We start from the raw sequence: 22,360 nt of genomic DNA, 5'->3' as shown, positions 1-22,360 counted from the left end.
CTATCTAAAATTTCAAGAGAAAGTTATCACAGCCCTTCTCTATCCCCATGGCCATGCCCCTGAACAAATTTGCTCCGATACATTAGCCAGACTTCGTGAAAGGCACTTCCCCGATATCCTCCCTCCTACCCACACAGACCGCAAGCCCCCCCAAAAAATGTTGTGTAAGTTCAAGTAGAGGAATTCGCTGTGACACTCGATACTACTGTCCCCAATGTCCCTTCCAGCTAGGCTATTGGATTTATCACACTTTACTACACTATTAGTGAAGTAAAGACATTTTTCCAGTTCCCACTATCTTCTATTTGTGTATGACCCGGACTGTTTAATCGACTATGCTGTGAAGATACTTTTCCAGTTTCCGCTGTTTCTGTGTATGACCCAGACTGCCAACCACATTTCTGCATTACAGGTGAATTGACCTCGGCCTGTTAAATGACAATGCATTTTGCCTGCCTCCTGAACTGATCGTTTGCCCTGCCACTGTATTAGTGGGAGTACAGCACAGGGGTCTCAAATATGTGAGGAGCGCCAGAATAGAACTTCCGAGTGGAGACAATTTTTTTTTCTCTGGGTTTTCTCGGGTTCGGGTCTGGAGACTCAGAGGCTTCAAAGAGATTTGGGTGGGAGAAGCCTCTACCCCTGTCCTCAGGTCTTATCTAATCAAGGCTCTAAAGCCTTATAGTGCTGCCTGCTGCCACCTGAACTGGCCATGCCTCTGCCTGTCACTTGAACTGGCCATGCCTCTGCCAGCCACCTGAATTACTGCCAGGACCAATACTTTGGCATATCTCTGCCTGCTGTCTGGACAATTCCTGGACATTTCAGTTGGCTGTCTGCACCAATGCTTTTCCTGTGCTGGGACAGCATTTCTGCCTGCTAAAACCACTGGTAATCCTTTCTTTTTACCCTTTGCTCAGCAGAATGTAATTTGGGGTGTAATTGGTATGTACATGCTATGTGTTAGAAGCCTGAAGGTGCTACTATGTATCTCCATACTCAGGAGTAGTAGAATGTATTTTAGGGTGTCATTCTTGGGATGTACATGCTAGGTGTTGGAAATATTCAAAAAAAATTCAACTTTGAGTTAAAAAATACGTTTTTAATTTTTTTTTTCTACATTTTCCAAAAACTTGTGGCCTGCATACCCGACGTTGCATCTTTCCCTGATCTGCCACGAACTGTGTTTTAAGCAGGCACTGCTGAGTGCCATGTATGTAAGTGCAACTATTTATTCATTAAATTACTGTTTAAGCAGAAAGCACTAGATTTCTTCTTTTTTAATCTTCATGTATGACCATCTATGATCGGAAGTGGAATCCAGGATCAGCCTCCCTGTTTATAGTCTGACATCTCCCCTGTTTGAGGGAAAAATGCTTGGATTGACCTGCATTACTCAGGTCTAGAAACAAGGTGAGAGGCCACTTTGTATGGTGAAGGAATACACATTCACTGAGGTGTCACCTGTTTGGATTCTGGGATTTATTTGATGGACATTTATTCACATATATTGCACTATATAAGATTTTGTTTAGTCATTTACATTTTGAAAGTCTTATTTACTTTTATCCTCTTTACAGTTATTTGTGATTTATGAATTTCACTTAGATCACAGTTGTTTTTCTGGCGCAACACTTTGTTTTTTATTGGTATTTGATTGTGAAGGTGTAAGCACTTTTAGTGCCGGGTCACACTTGTGCGATGAGGGAAGGCTGCGAATTTGCAGCCTGTTCCCGCATCGCAAACACACATCTGGCAGTTCACACTGCCATATGCGATACGCAGGGGGTGTCAATTAAATGTTAACGACACCCCCAGTTTGATCGCATATCGCAGTGCGATCTGACAGTTCGCACAGGATCGGATCGCACAAGTGTGAACCACTGTGCGATCCGATACTGATGCGGCTGAAAAAAAGGGTCAAGTGCGACTTTTGTGCGGGTGCAGTGCGAATTTAGCCATACAAAGTGTATGGCTGAATTCGCACTGCACATCCGATCGCATGTAATGAAGGAGCAGTGCACTCCGATATTACATGCGATCGCCGCACACGCTATAGTGTGAACCGGCACTTAGTGTTTACAGCCGGATGTGATTTACCTGTGCACTCTGTTGATTTATTGCACATATATTTAAGGTTTTAGCACATAGAGATTATTTATCACATTTTTGCGCTGATAGTTTTTTTGATAATTTGATTTGTACTGTCCTGACATTTTAGGGCCTCAAGAAATGGGATAGGTAGTCAGTACATCAGGATTGATCAATTTTCAATGATACGTAGCCTAACTTGTAGACTCTATAACTTTCACACAAACCCATTATCATTCACTTTTCAGGATTTTTTTTTTACCAAAAAGACTTGTAGCAGAATACATTCTGGCCTAAATTTATGACGAGATTTGATTTTATTGGATTTCTTTTGAAACAGAACTTAGAAAATATTGTTTTTTTTTTTTTTTTCAAAATGTTTGCTCTTTTTTCACTTATATCGCAAAAAAATAAAAAAACCCAATGGTAAACAAATACCACCATAAGAAAGCTCTATTTGTGTGAACAAAATCTTAAAAATTTAATTTGGGTACAGTTTAGCATGACCGAGTAATTGTCATTCAAAGTGCGAGAACACTGAAAGCCAAAAATTGGTCTGGGAAGGAAGGGGGTGGAAGTGCCCAATATTGAGGTGGTTAAAGAGTATTTCAAAGAAGAAAAAAAAAAATACATGTAATCTCTGCACATTTTCGTGGGTTTTATGCCTTTAAAGATTCTGAAAGTACAGAGAAACGCCTGCCTGTCAGATATGTACTTGGTTAATAAGTCCTGTTGCGGGCTGACACCATACAACTTTTTTGTGGACTGAGTGTTGCCAGCACTGCCCAGTTGTCTTTTACTAAACTACTCAACCACTCCTACTCTCAGATCTCTACAACATAGAAGTTACTTTTTCTGTAGTCCAAGATAAGAGCTTTGGTCTTTAAGACAACACAGGGAGTGTGCAGACAAAGGACAGCTCTGAATTTCTGACAGTTTTTTTTCCACTTATGAAACAGATAAAACAAAATACAGTATCTCACAAAAGTGAGTACACCCCTCAAATTTTTGTAAATATTTTAATACATCTTTTCATGTGACAACACTGAAGACATGACACTTTGCTACAATGTAAAGTAGTGAGTGTATAGCTTGTAGAACAGTGTAAATTTGCTGTCCCCCCTAAATAACTCAACACACAGCCATTATTGTCTAAACCGCTGGCAACAAAAGTGCGTACACCCCTAGGTGAAAGTGTTCTCCCACGGTGTCATGTGACTCCTTAGTGTTACAAGATCTCAGGTGTGAATGGGGAGCAGGTAGGTTAAATTTGGTGTTATCGCTTTCACTCACTCATACTGCTCACTGGAATTTCAACATGGCACCTCATGGCAAAAAACTCTCTGAGGATGTGAAAAAAAGAATTGTTGCTCTACATAAAGATGGCCTAGGCTATAAGGAGATTGCCAAGGCCCTGAAAACGGAGCTGCAGCACGGTGGCTAAGACCATACAGTGGTTTAACAGAGCAGGTTCCACTCAGAACAGGCCTCGCCATGGTCGACCAACGAAGTTGAGTGCACGTGCTCAGCGTCATGTCCAGAGGTTGTCTCTGGAAAATAGACGTACAAGTGCTTCCAACATTGCTGCAGAGGTTGAAGGGGTGGGGGGGTCAGCCTGTCAGTGATTAGACCATACGCCGCACATTGCATCAAATTGGTCTGCGTGGCTGTTGTCCCAGAAGGAAGCCTCTTCTAGAGATGATGCACAAGAAAGCCCGCAAACAATTTGCTGAAGACAAGCAGATTAAGGACATGGATTACTGGAACCATGTCGTGTGGTCTAATGAGACTAAGATAAACTTATTTGGTTCAGATGCTGTCAAGTGTGTGTGGCGGCAACCAGGTGAGGAGTACAAAGACAAGTGTTTCTTGCATACAGTCAAGCATGGTGGTGGGAGTGTCATGGTCTGGGCCTGCATGAGTGCTGCCGGCACTGGGGAGCTACAGTTCATGGAGGGAACCGTGAATGCCAACATGTACTGTGACATACTGAAGCAAAGCATGACCCCTCCCTTCAGAGACTGGGCCACAGGGCAGTATTCCAACATGATAACGACCCCACACACTCCACGAAGACAACCAGTGTCTTGCTAAAGAAGCTGTGGGTAAATGTGATGGACTGGCCAAGCACGCCCCAGACCTAACCCCTATTGAGCATCTGCGGAGCATCCTCAAACGGAAGGTGAAGGAGCGCAAGGTCTCTAACATCCACCAGCTCTGTGATGTCATCATAGAGGAGTGGAAGAGGACTCGAGTGGCAACCTGTGAAGCTCTGGTGAACTCCATGCCCAAGAGGGTTAAGGCAGTGCTGAAAAATAATGCTGGCCACACAAAATATTGACACTTAGGGCCCAATTTGCACATTTTCACTTAGGGGTGTATGCACTTTTGTTGCCAGCAGTTTAGACATTATTGGCTGTGTGTTGAGTTATTTTGAAGGGACAGCAAATATAGACTGTTATGCAAGCTGTACACTCACTACTATACATTGTAGCAAAGTGTAATTTCTTCAGTGTTGTCACATGAAAAGATATAATAAAATATTTACAAAAATGTGGTGAGTGTACTTACTTTTGTGAGATACTGTCCCTCAAAAGGGAAAAAATAAGAAAAGTTCATCATTAGGACTTACATAATTTTGGGCATCATTTAAAGCACAGATGCCTAGTGGATAGGACCTCTGCCATAGAGCACTTGGGTCCTCATTAGAAATCACAGCCAGGACATGATCTGCACATGGAGTGTATTATATGTTCTCCCTGCGGGTTTCCTCCAGGTACTGCAGCTTTACACAGCTTCCATCCACACTCCTGGTTACTGTGTAAACTGGGCTTAAGAGATTTATATAATATATATATATATATATATATATATATATATATATATATATATATATATATATATATTTATTTATTACACACACATATACATACATATACACACACACACATACACACATATATATATATATATATATATATATATACATACATACATACAAAGCAAAGCAAAGCAAGGCCCATAAAAACATGGATGAAAGAGTTTGGGGTGGAGGAACTTGACTGCCCTGCACAGATTCCTAACCTCAACCTGATAGAGCACCTATGGAATTAATTAGAACGGAGACTGCGAGCCAGGCCTTCTCGTCCAACATCAATGGCTGACCTCACAAATGCGTTTCTTCGAAGAATGGTGAAACATTCCCATAGACACACTCCTAAACCTTGAGGACAGCCTTCCCAGAGGAGTTAAAGCTGTTATAGCTGTAAAGGGTAGGCCAACTCAATATCAAACCCTACGAACTAAAGTCTCGTACACACTATATGAAAATTGGGTGAAAATTTTCGTGCAATTTTCGTGTTTCGTGCACACTACTTTCGACAGCCGATTCCGACTTTTCATTCGAAGGGACAAACTCCAAAATTTCTCTCATACAGGAACAGAACAAACGATTTTTGCTTAATGTGTACCGTTTTCATACAAGAAAAATTTAGAAAAGAAAAACTGCGCATGATTAAAAACAAACAAAAAAAAAAAAAAAAACTTTGCCTTACGAGAATAGTCGTACGAATTTTCTTTCATCGGTTCTGATTTGTTGTGAAACAACAAGGAAAATCGGATGATCGTTCGCCCGATTTTCTTATAGTGTGGGATGTCATTTAAGTTCATGTGCATGTAACAGCAGGTGTCCCAACACTTTAGGTGATATAGTATATACGTGTGCGTGTGTGTGTCTGTATGTATGTTGTGTGTGCGTGTATAGGAGGTTGGAGAGAGGTTGGAGAGACTTTAGATTGGAATATCCTTGAGGCCAGTGACTGATCTTGTTAACTGTTGGTGTAATATAAATGGCCAAAGTCCAGCTATGTTTTATCAAACTGCAAACTATTTTACATAAGGTTGTTGTGAAAGCATTACAATATGGAAGAGTATGGTATCACTCAGAATATTGTTTCAAGAAGATAAATGGTTGATAGGCTCCACTGTCATTTAACAGAATAACCTACCTGCACTGCCACAGTGATAAGGCAATAGTATCATGGAGACACAGAACACTATAGCAGCTCTCAATAATTTCTTAATTTTTTTCCTGTCGGTTTTGGAGAAATTGGAGAGGAATTCGAACACCTGTCAGCTTTATTGCTGTCTGTACTCCGTTACAGAGATTTGCCTTTTCCATTTGTCCTGGTTGCAATTATCATCGAAAGTCAAAGAAAATACCAGATTTTGGGTTGACATAATAAACACTAATAGAGGGGAAAGTGCACTAGTTCTGGTCACCCTGGTGACACACGGAATTCTCCTACTATCGAGGGATTTTTGCTCACTTCCTGTTTTGGGTATGGGACAGGACGTGAAGGAAAATCTCCCCAATGGGACACAGGTGGCCAAAAAAAAAAAAAAAAAAAAATCTGACAGGGGTTATAACCCTCCTTTACCCTACCTAAAATAAAAATAAAAAAAAATTGCCTTTAGTTATACTTTAAAGCTGAAGTTTAGGTATGTCAAATTTAACATAATTACATTAGTAAAGCTTGGATCAATGTACAGTAAGTATGCACTATACTTGTGGGATCTGAAAATCACCGTAACAAGCACTGTTGGGCAGTAGGGCAGGTGTTCAGCACGGGACCCAGAAGCGAGTTCACAGTAGTAGCTGTGCCTACCGGTTTTTCCAGCTTCCATGGGGGTCCCACAGGCATGGCACATAAATACTCACATTGGTCCAAGTTGGACCAACATAACTATGTAGAGATTTTGATACCGGAACTAAATCTTTAAAAATGTATGCTTGATAAAATGCAGGCCCCTAGTGTTGCTAATACATAGCTGCATTGGCTTTTGTTGGCCTGTCAATACCTTAATGCCAGTCTGTTATCAGTCAAAGCTGTGGCACTTTCTGGTAATTCCAATAGCTTTTCACAGACACTGGTACAAAGATCTAGGAGCAGACTATATCTGACCAAACGGCTCATGATCCAAGTATGGACATCTCATTATTTTTGTTAAAAGATCGGCCCATGTCTCAGTAAGCCAGACTCAAACAAATAAGATTTGATTCATTCTGTAGCTTTAAGAGGTGTAGAAGGCTGAACCTCCCACTAGGCACTACTTACATTTCTGTGATTGATATAGCGTTATTACCTCAGCAATGCATTTTGGACACCTCCAGTCGCCTTTGGGCACCTCTGGGAGAGGAGGAATGAGACAGAAGGTATGGTAACTGTCATCGCAGCCATCACAGAGTAGAAGTCTCTCTTCACAGTCTCCACGGCCACAGAACAAGCAAATATACAGATCCACCTGTAACAACCACCAAAAACTGTTTACAATATGCAGGGGCCACACTCCAATGTCTTACAATATACTTAAAGTGGTTGTTAAGGCACAAGGTTTTTTACCTTCATGCATTCTATGCATGAAGGTAAAAAACCTTCTGTGTGTAGGAGCCCCCCAGACCCCCCTAATACTTACCCGAGTCCCCTCTCGATCCAGCGATGTCAATTAAAGCCTTGCATTTTCGGGGACTCACACTCCTGATTGGCTATTGGCAGTAGCAGGGGGTATACCCACTCCCTACAGGAGTAGGACACAAGGCAGGAAAAAGCTTGAGTATGCATTTGGGCAGTCCCAGGGGGTATACCCACTCTCAGCTATAGGCATTCAGTTTTGTTACAAGCAGTGTCAGAAGAAAGCCAACTCCACAGAGGGGTGGGTGCTGTGTCCCTCAATGAACATCAGAGAAATGGATTTTACGTTAAAGCGGAGTTGCGGCCACAAAAACAAAATTTCAATGAACATACCCCTGGGACAGTCAGGGCTAGTACATTCCACAATGGCTAGCCTCTGATCTGTTCCGGTTCGCACTTACCTGCAAGAAGAAATACTCACTTTTAAAATTTCTTCTCCAGCGTTGCCATCTCTGTTGTCGGCAGCTGAAGCCAGCGCGATCCTCTTCTGCGTCCTCTTCCGTGTCTTCTTCTCCCAGAATGCGCCTGCACCGGCCCCTCTCTTCACTTCCGGTGCACCGGAAGTGACGAGCGGGGCCAGTTCCGTCGCATTGATTCCTGGGAGCGATGACGTTCAGCTCCCAGGAATCATTGCAAACCGGAAGTGACGGCGTGGGCCACGGCCGCCGAGGGAGGAAGTGGAAGAAAGGTTAGTATTTCTTTCTACAATTACAAGGTAAGTAAAAAAAAAAAAAAAAATCCTAACTATCCAATTCCTTTTCAGGTGAAGAAAAGCAAGTGGATGGCCACAAAATCGATTATGTCGATTTTGTGGCCGGAACTCCGTTTTAAGTCAAAAATCTCATTTTCTCTTTCGTTCATTGACGGACACAGCTCCGGATTCTTCTTAACCATTGGGACATCCCAAAGCAGTGTTAAACATGAGGGGTGGGAAAAACATCAGAACAAAATTCCCCGAGAGCTCTACCATAAACAACTGGAGCTCACCTAAAAAACAATACACCCTGAAGGAGGACAAGATCCTCTAAACAGCAGCCTGCAAAACCTTGCTTCCAAAAGAAGCAGATGCTAACACATCCACTTTATAAAAATTTTGTAAAAGTGTGCACCAACGACCAGGTGGCCGTCTGACGACGGAAAGCCCAGGAGGCACTAGGCTCCCTAATAGAGTACGCCTTGACAGGGAAAGGAGGAACCTTGATGGAATAGGCCTGAACCCCTGTCTGTCTGATCCATCTGGAAACGGTCGCAGAGGAAGCGGACAACTCTTTGTGAGGCCTGTCCATGGGCACAATAGAGAGTCTGACTTCCTAAAAGACTCCGAAGCTGCCAGGTACACCCTAACTGCCCAGACCACATCTAAGGCATGCAAGGCAATTTCCTTCGGATGTTTAGGCCTGGGACACAGGGAAGACAACACAATGTCTTCAGTCAAATGACAGTCAGAGACCACCTTAGAAAGGAATGACTGACAGGGGCAAAGCACCACCTTGTCCTTGTGAATCACCATGAGGTGAATGACAGGATAACGCCGCTAGTTTTGACAGCGCACAGAGATGAAAGCCACCAAAAAGACCACCTTCTGGGACAGCGAAAGAAGGAAAAGCTTCCGAATATTTTCAAAAGGAGGCTTCTGTAGAGCTGAAAACACCAAATTAAGATCCCAGGGCGGCAGCTGAGCCCGCACTGAAGGAACCAAATGTCGGACACCCTGAAGAAAGGTACGCACCAGGGAGTGTGTGGCCAAAGGTCGTTGGAAATAAACTGCCAAAGCCGATACTTTGCCCTTGATGGTAGTCAAAGCCAATTGCTGTTTAACCCCCCCTTTGAAGGAAGGTTCTAGATCTTCCTAGAAGTAGATTTCCTAGCTTTCAACAGCATAGGAATCAACCTCTGTCCTTCAGCATCTGGTGTTCAACAGCCAAGTCGTCAAAGCCAGCAACTGTATAGCAGGATGGAAGATTTTTTCTTGGGAAAGCAGATCCTCCCTGAGAGGAAGTCCCCAAGGAACATCGGCATACCAAGACAGGCAAGGCCAGTTTGGAGCAACTAGAATGACCAGAATCCTTTATTCCTTGATCCTGCACAGGAGTCGTGGCAGGAGTTTGAGAGGACTGAAATGAATCAGCAGCCCACTTCAGAATGCCGGCTACTTACTGAGCTGCCAGGACACTTCTTGTGCCCCCTTCGTGACTAACATAGACCACGGTCGTGGCCTTGTCCAAATGAATTCATACCGGACACCCCTGAAGACGAATTGTCCAATGAGCCAGACAAGTCTGATCGCTCGGAGTTCCGTTACATTAAATCGGCAGTCTGGACTCTGCCAGAGTCCAGACCCCCTGAGCACATCTGTGCTGAGGACTCTTGCCCCACTCAGACAGGCTGGCATCTGCAACGACAACCGTCCAGTACAGGGGGAGAGGGATTTTCCCTGTTGAATCGCCGGAGAGCGAAGGCACCTCTAGAGATCGAGCATCCTTGTCCCATTTCACCAGAATCTCTTTTGCAGAGATCTTGTGTGGCACTGTGCAAATAGACCGACTCGAAGGTGGACACCATCGGGCCCAGCAACCGCATACAAGCCCAGGGGGATGGCTGTCTGCTGAATAACAGAAGCTAAATTGTCTCCTGCAATGTCTGGAGTTCTTCCAGAGGAAGAAACACTCCGGAAAAACAAGTTTTTGAGGACAGAACCAAAGCAGACTTCTGAAAGTTCAGAATCCAACCGAACTCCCTCAGAGTTCGCAGAGTAATTTCAGAGCAGTCAAAGACTCCGCTCGCAGAATATCGCCCAGATACCCCAGTACCGCAATCCCCCGCTGAATCAAACAATCACAGCACAGAAGGCCAACACTTTTGTGAAGAACCCAAGGATTGGAGGCGAGACCAAAAGGTCAATGCCACAAATTGATACTGCTCCTCACCCCTGGGCAAAACGGAGGAAGTGCTGGTGACCGGCACATATTAGAATGTCCGGGTAGGTGTCCTGGATGTGAAGCAAGAAGAAAACACCCTGATGTAGGGACGCCACTACCGTGCGAATAGACTTCATGCGGAACTTCGGTACCTGCACAAAGCAGTTTAGCTTTGACGTACTTTGCATTCCGCAGCCTTACTTTTTGTGGGCACCCAGCTGCCTTGACGTGAGCCCCGGCGAAGCCGCCCACCCAGGAGGGGAGGGCGGAAGCCCAAACGGGAGACAGTGGCTCACAGGGGCCCCCCCCCACATAGTTTATGACTAGTAGGCTGCAAAGCCGCAGTCTAAATTTTGGCCGGATCCTGCCACGTAAGGGGCGGACCCGCGGATGCTAAACCATCCACTTTCCCAGCTTAACAGCCGCCGCAGGGAGCCCAGAGGACATCCCTGCCCTAGTCACCAACCCCCAGGGTGGCAGGGAACCCTGCTCAACCCCCCGTTGCGCACCAGGAAAAACCCAGTCAGCAGCAACTCCAACCAGCCCCCTTTTAGAGCATGTGGCAAAAGCCAGCCAATAACCTCACCTAGAAAGGGGGGGGGCGAAAGACCCACAGTGACCACCGAAAGTTTAGAGGGGCTGGGGGGAAAGGAGGGGAACCCGGGGACCCACCGTCCAAGGGAGGAGCCCACATCCACTCTAAAACCCTCCAGGAGTAGAGGGGGGGTAGCTATTTACCATACCAGAAACAGAGTGGGCACCGCTCCATCGGAATGTGGGTGGCTGTCGGCCAGGAGGAATGCTGCGACTCAGGCCGAGGCCAGGTCGTATGCACCCTCGCGAGACATTTAACTCGCAGGCCAGCCCCCGTCAAGTGGGGCTATGTCTCAGCCGACCTAGCGTGGAGCCGAGGCCTGCGTGCGCTTGCTGGCCAGACTAGGGGGGGACCCTCTGGATCTAGCTTGTCCAGTCCGTCACCCAGTCCGGCAATTGATTGTAGATTCTCACAGGAACAAAAACAACAAAGATAGGAAAAAACTCAATTTAAGAAATAAAAAAAAAAAAATCTCAGCAAGGAACTAGGTCCTTACTCCTGACTAGACAGAAAAAACTGAGTTCCTATAGCTGAGAGTGAGTGTATACCCCGTTGGACTGCCCATAGGCGTAGTCAAGCTTTATCCTGCCTCGTGTTCAACTCCTGTAGGGGGCAGTATAACCCAATAGTTAAGAAGCATCAGAAGCTGTGTCCGTCAATGAACGAAAGAGAAATAGGATTTTTGTACTTACCGTAAAAAGAAATTGATTTTACGGTAAAATCCTATTTGGTCTTTGGTTCACTGACAGACACAGCGCTCCATATTCAGAACCATAGGGACATCCCCAAGCAGTGGCAAAAACATGAGGGTTGGGACAAAAGACCCAAGGCTAAATACAAGAAGCAAACCATGTAACAGGAGCCCAACCTGAACAATACACCCCAAAGAGGGAACAGGCCCTCTAAACAGCAGCCAGCAAAACCTTGTGGCCCAAAGAAGCATCCGCAGATGTCAAAACAATCCACTTTGTAGAATTTAGTGAAAAGTGTGCACCGACAACCAGGGGGCTGTCTTACAAACCTGTGCCACTGACTCCTGATGACGAAAGGCCCAAGAAGCACCAAGCGCCTGTAACGCTCCTGCGTTTCTTATATGGTGTGGATTTTCAGCTGCAGAAATAGTTCCACGTCAGCAGTCATGTAAGAGATATGCTGAGATACCATTCCCAACCTCAATGACTCATCATGTGTGGAAGGTCTTATTTCAGCCAGTAAATACACACAATTAGCAAGCTGGTTCCTAGAGTGACTTTATGTATGTGGTAACACAATGATGAAGGTTTGAGGGATAGGTTGAGTGGAGGTGATAGGTGATAGACACTTGAAGGTGAGACAGTAGCAGATGGATGCAGGAAGGTTTAGCAATGTTGTATGATAGCAGATGATAGAATAGCACGTGGACATACAAAAGAGATCAACCCAGTGCAGAAAAGTAGCAGTAGTCTCAAGAGCTAGCAATCTAGTTTATGCAGATGTAATAAACAGTCTTTACTATGCAGAGCTAGATAGTGTAAGCTTAGTATAAGTTTATAGAGAATTCCCCTGCGGGGTACTTAGCACTATTAGCGATACAGCCGAAGGTGGTTCAGGAGAGGCGGATGATCCAGTAGCGGGATACAGGGATCAGCGCAGCGAGGTTCCGTCAGCGAAGTAAGCTTGCAAGCATGGAAGCTTCAAGCAAGGTTAGCATCCAAGTAAGGGTGTTTAAACGAACACATGTGAGTGAGAACCGACGCCTTAGCCATCTAGTCCGGCGCTGAGTGATGACAGCTCCAGTCTTAAAGGTGTATGCGCACCTTTCCAAAAGTAAATGGTAGGGCGCATACACTTGTGGAAAGTGTAATTTAGGGTACCAAAGGTACCGGAACATTACAGCGCCCTAGTAGAGTGTGCCGTTACAGGGAAACGAGGAACCCGACCCTTAATAGAATAGGCCTGAGTCCCCGTCAGTCTGATCCATCTGGAAATGGTTGCAGGAGAAGCGGACAGTCCTTTTCTTGGCCCATCCGTGATCACAAACAGCAAGTTGACCTCCAAAAAGACTCTGTGGCTGCCAGATATACCAGAATCGCCCAAACCACATCCACCCTGGTGATTGATATAAGCCCCCGCCGTAGCATTGTCCGACTGGATTTGTACCGGGTGCCCCTGGGAGCCAGTCAGTTTATTGATCCAGACACAGCCTGATCGTCCGAAGTTCCAAGACATTGATTTACCAGTCTGGATTCTTCCAGCGTCCAACAACCCTGAGCAGAGCACAGCCCCAGGACACCTCCCTACCCAGACAGACTGGTATGTGTCTTGACCACTGTCAAAGACAAGGGGAGAAAAGACTTGCCCTGCCAAAGAGTCAGAGAACGAAGCCACCAGACCAGGAAACTGGAATCGGATTATCCAGAGACTTTAGACACTTGTCCCATTTCACCAGGATCTAGCTCTGGAGGAATCTCATATGAAACTGTGCAAATGGGAATGGCTCGAAGGTAGACACCATCAGACCCAGCACTGACATGCAAGTCCGGAGAGAGGACCTCCTGCGTGACAGCAAAAGATAAATCGCAGCATGCAACTTCTGGAGTTTGTCCAGAGGAAAAAACACTCTGGCCAGAGCTGAATCCAGAGTCAGACCCAGATAATCCAATTTCCTGGATGGAATCAGGACAGACTTCAGGTAGTTTAGAAGCCAATCAAACTCCTTCAAGGTCTGGATCTCCACGTCATCCATCAATGCAGATGGGGACTCCGCTCGCAAGAGGGGATTGTCCAAGTAGCCCAGCACAGAAGTTCCCTACTGATGTAGCAATGCCTGAACCAGGACCAACACTTTCGTGAAGACCTGAGTGGAAGCAAGACCAAAGGGTAATGCCACAAACTAATAGTTCTCCTCTCCCCCAGCAAAGCGGAGGAAACCCTGGTGTCGGGCACATATTGGAATAAACAAGTAAGCATCTTTGATGTCGATAGAGGCTAGGAAATCCCCCTGATGTAGGGATGCCACCACAGTGCGACTGGACTCCATCCTGAATTTTTGTATCCGTACAAAGCAGTTCAGGGCCTTGAGGTCCAGAATCAGACGATCTTTGGGACCATAAACAGGTTTGAATAAAAACCTTGAAACGGTTCCGGTACCAGAACCCAGAATCATGGTTGCCTTATTCAAACTGGAGACAGGAGGGTTCACCACTGGTGGGACAGTCCACTTCCTTAGAAGCGACTCTTCGAAGGGGTACTTCACCGCAAAACGTTTAGAAACCACAAAATGAAGTTTTGGGTGCTCCCAATCATTGTAGACAAACTTGTCAAAATAGGAAGGATAAGGAAACACTTTTGCCATGCGAGACGGCTTGCGAGTACCAAAAGGAATGGCCACTTCAGCAGCCGCCTCAGCTGCATCCTCCATCTTCAAAGTCTCCCTCACAGATGTATTCAGTGCAATAACCAGCGACTTCTCGTGCGCTGCTACAGTTGGGGAGGAATTATCCTCACTATCTGACAGGTCGGGGAACGTGGCTACTAACCCCGCATAGTGGGCCACGTCTGCGGCTACACAGCCAGATTCAGGATCGGACGAGATATATAAAGCAGGGGAGGGCGGGGCGCTTTCTGCTAGCCCGCCACCCAAAAGCCACCTCCACCTGGGATCCCACCAGGACTCCCCTCCCCACCGTAGGAGTGCTGGTCTGCAACAGAGATAGCCAGGGATCCACGTGCAGCGTCCAGGGAAAAAAGGAAAGCCAGGAGTCAACACCAGGGGAAAGGGAGGGGCCCCCACAGCCATATTCGCCACCCTAAAGGCTCCATTGTTGCTGCTCCTGTGCATGCCAGACCAACCAAAAATGGCCACCTGACTACACAAACATGGCCGCCGGGAGAGAAAAAACACACAGGTCCCAAAAGTATGGTGCTGACCACGGCAATATGGCCGCCACATGCGGCACCCACAAAGCTCCCAGGGACCAGGAAAAAAGCCCTGGATCCTAGATAACTCTGCAGCAGGAGGGGGACCGGGGCTGCAAGACCACTACACGGGCAGCGCCCATCCCATCAGGGAAGTCCGCCCGCCCCCTCACTGGTACTCTGCTGTACACACCAGTCCACTTCCCCCACCGTGCTACCCCGGGGAGGGGGGGTTGGATTGTGTAAAGGGTGGACCACAGGGATCACAAAAACTGGGGGGGGTGAAGGAGAGGAACCTGCAGGTCCGGCCATCCCGGGGGGTGCCTGCATCCACCCCCCCCCACATCCAGGGGAGGGGGACATCTTACCCACCATACTATGGAACAAGGCGGCACCACTCCAGACAGAACCTCTCACTACCAAAATTGGGAGCCTGTTGGCCAGAAAGAAAGCTGCAAGGTGTTTAACTCACAGGCCAGCCCCTGTCCAGTGGGGATATGCTGCGACCGGCCTGACGTGGAGCTCTGGCCAGCACGCGCTCATTGGACAGACTGGTGGGATCACTGAAACTAGCTATCCAGCCCGTCGCCCAGCCCGGCAGTTGATTTTAGATCTCCCAGGAAATAAACAGGAGAAAAAAGAAATGCCATGTAAAGAGAAAAAAATGGCAGAACCAAAGATCCCAGCAGGGAGTGAGGTCCTTATTCCTGACTAGGCAGAAAAAAACTGAAGGCCTGAGGTAGAGAGGGGGATGTATACCAACTAGGATTGCCCATAGGCTAAGCCAAGTGTTTTTTCTGTCTAGTGTACTACTCTTGTAGGGGGCAATATAACCCTATGGTTCTGAATATGGAGCTCTGTGTCCGTCAATGAACGAAAGAGAAATAATTGTTCTCCATGTGCCCTGTTTACACCACAGCACTAGTATCAAGTGCAGATTTTTTTCTGCGCAGGAATCTGCAATGTGCAACTCACTGAAACGCACATTAAAACTGAAGTAAACTCGTGTCTCTGCAAGTGAAATCAGCGCATTTTTTCCATCAGTTTTACTGCACGTATTGTGTGAACAAGGTCCTAAAAGGTGTTCTTTATTACTGTTGTTCAGCGATCCATGATTTATTTTTTAGAAATACTTCTAAATACCTTTGCTTTAACCAACTATCTCAGGTCATGTGCCCAAACATCCCTTTCTATCTCTTCTTCTGGTCAGGGTAGTGGGCAGATTCTTATGATGCTGAAGTGGCAGGAGCAGTGGACCAGCTAATAAATGTCTGCTAGCCTTAGTTTTAAATGGAGACAGTGACGGGATAGTGTCAATGCATAGCAAAATGGGGAGAGGGTTTGGAGGGCTGGTTGACAATAACTATGTTTACAGTGGGTGTGGTGACTGGCCGACAATGCTGTGACAGGGTTGTATTGGACCTAGAAGCCTGCACTTCTGTAAATCCTTATTTCTAGAATGGTGCATAGATTAACATTCCCTTGGCAAAGCCCGTAGCTGAACTCCGGTGAAATATTTTTTATCCTTTACTCCCCACTGCAAGTAGTTTTGGTCCCAGAACTATGCAGACAGCATTAAAAGGAGGTCAATCAGCCACAGTTCAAGGAACCCCTAGAGACCTCTGGAGGAACTCTTAAAATGGCTGGTCAAGACTCTCACTTTTAAATGGCAAGAAGTAAACGTGGGTAATATGGGGGAAGTTTTATCTCACTTACGAAATTAACTGATAAGGCTCCTTTCTTCTTTCTCATTTGCATTCCAAAAAGCTCCAACTTTGAATTCTTTTTCTTGAACATTTCATCTGCAAAAGAAAATCACAGCGCCATAGATGTTGGTAATCTCAGTCAATATTATTCTTGATGCCATGGTGATTACACCAGTGGGATTGCCAGAAAATATCCTGAAATATCACCTCAGATCATAAATATTTGGATAATAAAAGCTTTTATAGTTTCTCACCAGCTCGGTCTTTAACGCTATCACTGACACCAATCACTCTGGGTGCTCCGAGCACATGCAGCTTCTTCACTTCCGTACTTTTTCTGTTCTCCACCATCTCCTGCTAAAAACAGAACATGACAAATTAAAAAAAAAAAATAAATAAATAAACCATCACACACACTTAAAATCATTAAAAAGGTAGGTGTTTAAAAAAAAAAATAAATAAATAAATAAATAAAAAAAATGTGCAAGTGCCTGAATCTGACTTGCTAACAGCCTCTTGCAATCCCCTATACAGCAAAGTTCATACTGGGAGAAGCAGCATAAAGGAGCCACTCAGCTGTGCTACAACTAGGGACGTATTCATAAGAGGAGAGAGCAGAGTGACAGGTAGACAAGTTTATCAATCTGCTGGAGGGACAAGACCTGTAAGTTCTACTTGACTGCCACAAGGAAAATTCAGATCTCCTCCCATTCCAGACAGGTTTGATCTATGTAGCAGAGCTGTGTAAACATCAGAAAAGCACAGAAGATTCTCTATGCTTTTCAAAATTAACATGAATTTGAGGAGATGGATCTTGTTCTGCCACAGCTTTGTGGTTTCCTGTCCTAAGGCGTCATTTAAATAACGCAAATAACCTACTTTAAAAACTTTTACTTTAAAAATAGTTAGGCTTTAATTGAACTTCCCTAGCCTGTTGGTTTTACATGTACCTGATAAAGATTGGGGAGGTCGCTGCTGGAAAAGTGTTGTGCAATTGAGCAAAAAACTACTTTGGAGTGTGGTAACTTGGTTGTTTTTTTTGTCAGTATGAAGCCTGTTGGTTACCGGTCACCCTTCACAGAGAAGACATACCCCATTGACAATATTATAGAACTAGGAGACCAATTCTGCTGTATTTTAAGGGAAAATGTTGAAAACTTGTCATAACAGACTGAGCCTACTGCTACAACTCTACTTTTTAAAAATGCTTTTAACCTTGCTGTTATGCTAACTTAAGCTGAGTCAGTTCTGATTTCACTGGCTGCATAATTGCTCCAAATTACTGACTCTGAGTATTCATGCCAGAGACAGCCAGGAAGCTACCACGTTCAGGAGGAAGTCAGCAATGGACACCCCAAATTTCTCACAATTTATGTTTCCTATAAATAAGAGTATGCAAACCAAGAACTGGACCTGGAAGATACTTGGGAGTTTTACTAAAACTGGTGCACACAGATTCCGGTGCAGCTGTGCATAGTACCCAATCAGCTTTTAGGTTTTAGGGTCGGTTCACACTGGTGAGAGCACAAAATCAATGGTTCCTTATGAGAGCTGTCTGAACTGGTCCGACTTGTGTTGGTCCCAATTTGAAAAAGGTTCCTGCACTACTTTTGGTCTGACTTGGGCATGATTTCAGCCTACTGATTTGAATGCAAGTTGCATCCAAGTCGGATCATCATCTTAACTGATCCGACTTGTGGCATGCACCTTTTGCTCTGAGGATCTTGATGGGGAACTCCACGCCAAAATTTGAAAAAAAAAAAAAAAAAAACACGGAGTGGGGCCTACCTCCGCCTTTCCTGACCAGCCGCACTGCATGCTCGGAAAAGGGTCCGGTATAGATCATTTTTTTTTTTAATTCCCCTTTCAGATCCTCAGAGCACAAGTTGCATGCCTCAAGTTGGATCAGTTAAGATGATCATCTGACTTGGATGTGACTTACATTCAAATCAATAGGATGAAATCGTGCCCAAGTCAGATCAAGAGTAGTGCAGAAACCTTTTTCAAAGTCTGAGCAACACAAGTCAAGCGAGCCCCCCCCCCCCCCCGACCATGCTAGGCCACATGCCCTCAACAAAGGGGGGTTGGTGCTTTAGGGCACCCCAAAATTACCTTGTCCCCTAGATTGAAAAAAAAAAAACGCAGACGTGGGGTTCCCCTTCAAGATCCATACCAGACTCAAAGGGCCTTGTAAGTATCTGGGGGGGGGGGGGCCCACATGGATTTTTTTTTTTTTTAAATAAATTTAGCGTGAGGTTTCCTCCATACCAGAAGCAAAGAAATTGTTTTGATTGGTCAAAGGACAAGTCGTGATCATCTCAAAGTCAGATCCCATTCATTGAAGTCGCATGGAAATCGGACATGAAGTCGCAGGGCAAAGTTGGATCGGAAGCTGGGTGACTTCCATGTCAGAGCAGTGTGAACCTGGCCTTGTTGACAAAGCTTAATTTACCAAGCTGAAGTTAGAAGCTGATTGGTTACTATGCACAGCTGCACCAAATTCTATGTGCACCAGTTTTAGTAAATCTCCAACTAATGGGCCTGTACACATGATCGGAAAATCGTACAAAAAAAAAAAAAATCAAAGCGACCATATGATAATCTGATCGTTCGTACACAGCTTTCAAGAGCCAATCATGACAATTAATGCAAAATTATCCAATGGGACAAGCACGAAAATTGATACCAGATCGTACAAATTTAATTCAATCAGTACAGTTGCCATTCCAAAATGCAATACAAATACACTACAACACATGACATAATTTCCAAATATTTTATTCTGTCGTCCGAGAATTTTCGTAACTTTAGTAACCTCTTCATTTTCGATATGAGACTAGCATGCACAAAAAAAAAAAAAACACAACGATCATTTGTTCGATAATCTCATCATGTGTACCAGGCATTAGTGTCTACATTCAACAGACAGAAAGTAAGCACTGACCAATCAGTGCCCATCTCAGGGGTACAGTACAACCTACAGGGGATCAACTGTTACTTTTTGATGTGTAAAGTAAAGGCATATTATTGCTTTGTAGTTGCAGATGAATTAGGAAAGGGCAAGACCCGTTATCAAGTATTTATTGCTGTCTTCGTCCTTGCTGGGAAGATTCACCCTACTGTGACCAAGGATTTGGTAACCATAATCACTGAGCCAGAAAGTTAGCTGGAAATCCAATTTTAAAACTGAACTTCAGCTTTTCATTCAGTCTTGCACAGTTGTACAGGCTTCTGTACTCCTGTACTGAATTGCTTACTCTGATTTCACTGCACAGTAAGAATTAGAAGTTACAGAAAGTCAGATGTGGGTTGATTTATTAAAAAAGTGAAATCAATCAGCTTCCAGGTTTTATTGTCAAAGCTTAATTGAACAAGCTGAAATTAGAAGCAGATTGGCACAGATGCACCAGATTTACGCACGCTCCAGTTTTAGTAAATCACCCCCATAGTGTCCACCTAATTTTCTGGCTGGAGGACATCAAGCATCATCTAACTCGTTCATCCCCAGCCTTACTGTGCCTGACCTGCCCCTTATACACTGGATTTCAGTTCAAAAGTCAAACATGGGGATCAGCATCATGTATGGGCTTTACCTAGGGTGGTCTGCATGCAAATATAAATAGAATCTGCCCAAGAACGCCAACGCCTCAAGACTGACATCCACTAATCAAGTAATTTTGATATCTGCACAACTCCTCCAAAGAACCAGACCATTCCTTGCATCAGGGCAAAGAGGTAGAGGAGTACCGAGGCAGATTGTGTCACAGCCCCAACCAGAACAGGGGCTTTTGGAGGGGTCTGCAGGGTAGCCTCTTGCCTACTGACGACTATAGGCCCTGGCTTTTGAGGGAGCTAGATTGTTGGGAGTTGTGTGCCTTTGGGACTCTCGGAGTGGTCTTGCTTCCGATTCGCGATTGTCTGCCCGAAACACACTGACTCTGGGAATCTAGGTTTAGGATACAGATTTTGGTCCTTTGTGCCCAAACCAGCAATGACTGCTTTAGACTGTGAGACTCAAGAGAAACGATCCGCCAGGAGCTCTGGTTGGAGACTCTCCAAGTGGAGCAAAATTAATATGGAAAGGTCCACCCTATGCCCATGGAGTGGTGGTACTGGCTGCAGTTGGACGTGCGTAAACCACTTAGGAAAGCATCTTCTGGAGAAATGGCTGACAGAGCTGGATAGACTAGTCCAGACAAAAATGGTGCTAGACAATGGTTTTTGGGCACTGCAATGTTATGCTACCCAAGTGATATTTGATATTGATATTTGTGACGCTTGAGGAGGATCCACATTTCGGTAGTGCAGCGGACTGGAGATGGGAGGACATCCAAGATTTTTTAGGGAGGGAGTTGGAACTTCCCATTGAGCTCGGATTGAGAAGAAACTTGGACTTTATAGTTACACAGGAATGCGAGCTGGAACAAGCATATAGAAGACTGTTTGACGAAGCTCAACAGTATGCCCCAGCCTAAGTGCCACCAGCCCGTGCCCTGGATTTTCAACAATTTCAGAGATTAGGAATTTAATAGACTTTTTTGCTGAGGAGGAATAACCCAGTGAGAATACTGCAAAAGAGCTGTTATAAGGGAGGAGCACCACCTCTGCCCTGTACCCACAGCACTTCCGGAACGCCAGGGAGAAAGGGCAGGCCGCCATTCTCCCCAGCAACAGGCTAATGCAGAGAAACTCGAATTACCAGCTGAAGAGCTGGCAACCAGACAGAGGGTACAAGACCTCTGCCCCACACTGGCAACAGTTCCGGAGGCCCAGGGTCAAAAGGTGGCAGTTCGTCTTCCCCAGTGGTAGATCCAAACGCTGGGAGAAGAGGTAGTCATTCTCCCTCCCCAACGGCAGTGTCGGGACTCAAGAGCGAAGGAAGTCGTCCTCGCTCCACAGTAAAGCTCTTACTCTCAGCTGAAGCGCAGGCAAAAAGCTAGAGTGCTGCTGGCCTCTGCCTAGCAACTACAGTGTCTCCACAGGGCCAGGGAGTCAGGGCAGTCGGCCCCTCTCCTCATCAGCAGACCGAGCCCTGGAACAGTAAAAAAAAAAAACCCCACTGAAGTGCTGGCAGCCGGACAGAGTCCACGACCTCTGTCCTACACCTAATGATAACTACTCCCTGCGGCCAAGAATGGAGACCGACTACGTGGGTTCACTCTGCCTGACTAATGCATGTCCAGACCAAGTAGAGTTCTGGGACCTGGTTAGTCTACTTTGGTCAGGAGAGAAATGTGACAGATCCAACAGAGACAGGGGCTTTTGAAGGGGACTGCAGGGTAGCCTCTTGCCTACTGAATATAGGCCCAGACTTTTGAGGGAGCCCTATTCTTGGTAGGTGTGTGCCTGGGGGACCCAGGAAGTGGTCTTGCTTCGGATTCAAGATTGTCTCCCCGAAAAACACAGACTCTGGGAATCTAGGCTTGAGATGCAGATTTGGGTCCTTTGTGCCCAATCCAGCAATGACTGCTTTAGACTGAGACTCAGAGCAGATGTTAATATAAACAGCACAAACCAACCCGATACTGGGGTATCCTGCTATAATCTGTTTAGGGTGTTGGGTGTATCCTTGCCCCATTGTGTGCCTCCTAGGTGTGAATTGCCCTTGTTCATGTTCAGTCAGTCACCTATTGTTTCTGTCTGTCTGCTCATCTCTTGGAGATGTGATTAGCCACTTAAGGA

General features: G+C 45.5%; 1 protein-coding gene across 4 annotated transcripts in view; it reads right to left on the bottom strand.

The window, feature by feature from the left end:
* Positions 1–22,360, bottom strand: part of KDM5A (lysine demethylase 5A) — a 132,341-nt gene that overhangs the window by 81,890 nt on the left and 28,091 nt on the right. For 2 of the 4 annotated variants that reach the window (XM_082254626.1, XM_082254628.1), the window contains 3 exons: positions 16,933–17,035; positions 16,689–16,774; positions 7,237–7,395 (listed from right to left, as the gene is read on the bottom strand). In XM_082254626.1, coding sequence (XP_082110752.1) covers positions 7,237–7,395; positions 16,689–16,774; positions 16,933–17,035 — 348 coding nt within the window. The remainder of the gene's footprint in view (positions 1–7,236; positions 7,396–16,688; positions 16,775–16,932; positions 17,036–22,360) is intronic. The other 2 variants (XM_082254627.1, XM_082254629.1) reach the window with 1 other exon arrangement.

Source organism: Pelophylax lessonae (assembly GCF_965119305.1).
Source record: "Pelophylax lessonae genome assembly, chromosome: 4".
Lineage (NCBI taxonomy): Eukaryota > Metazoa > Chordata > Amphibia > Anura > Ranidae > Pelophylax > Pelophylax lessonae.
The sequence above is the reverse complement of the archived record's forward strand: the minus strand, read 5'-3'. Positions and strand labels throughout refer to the sequence as shown.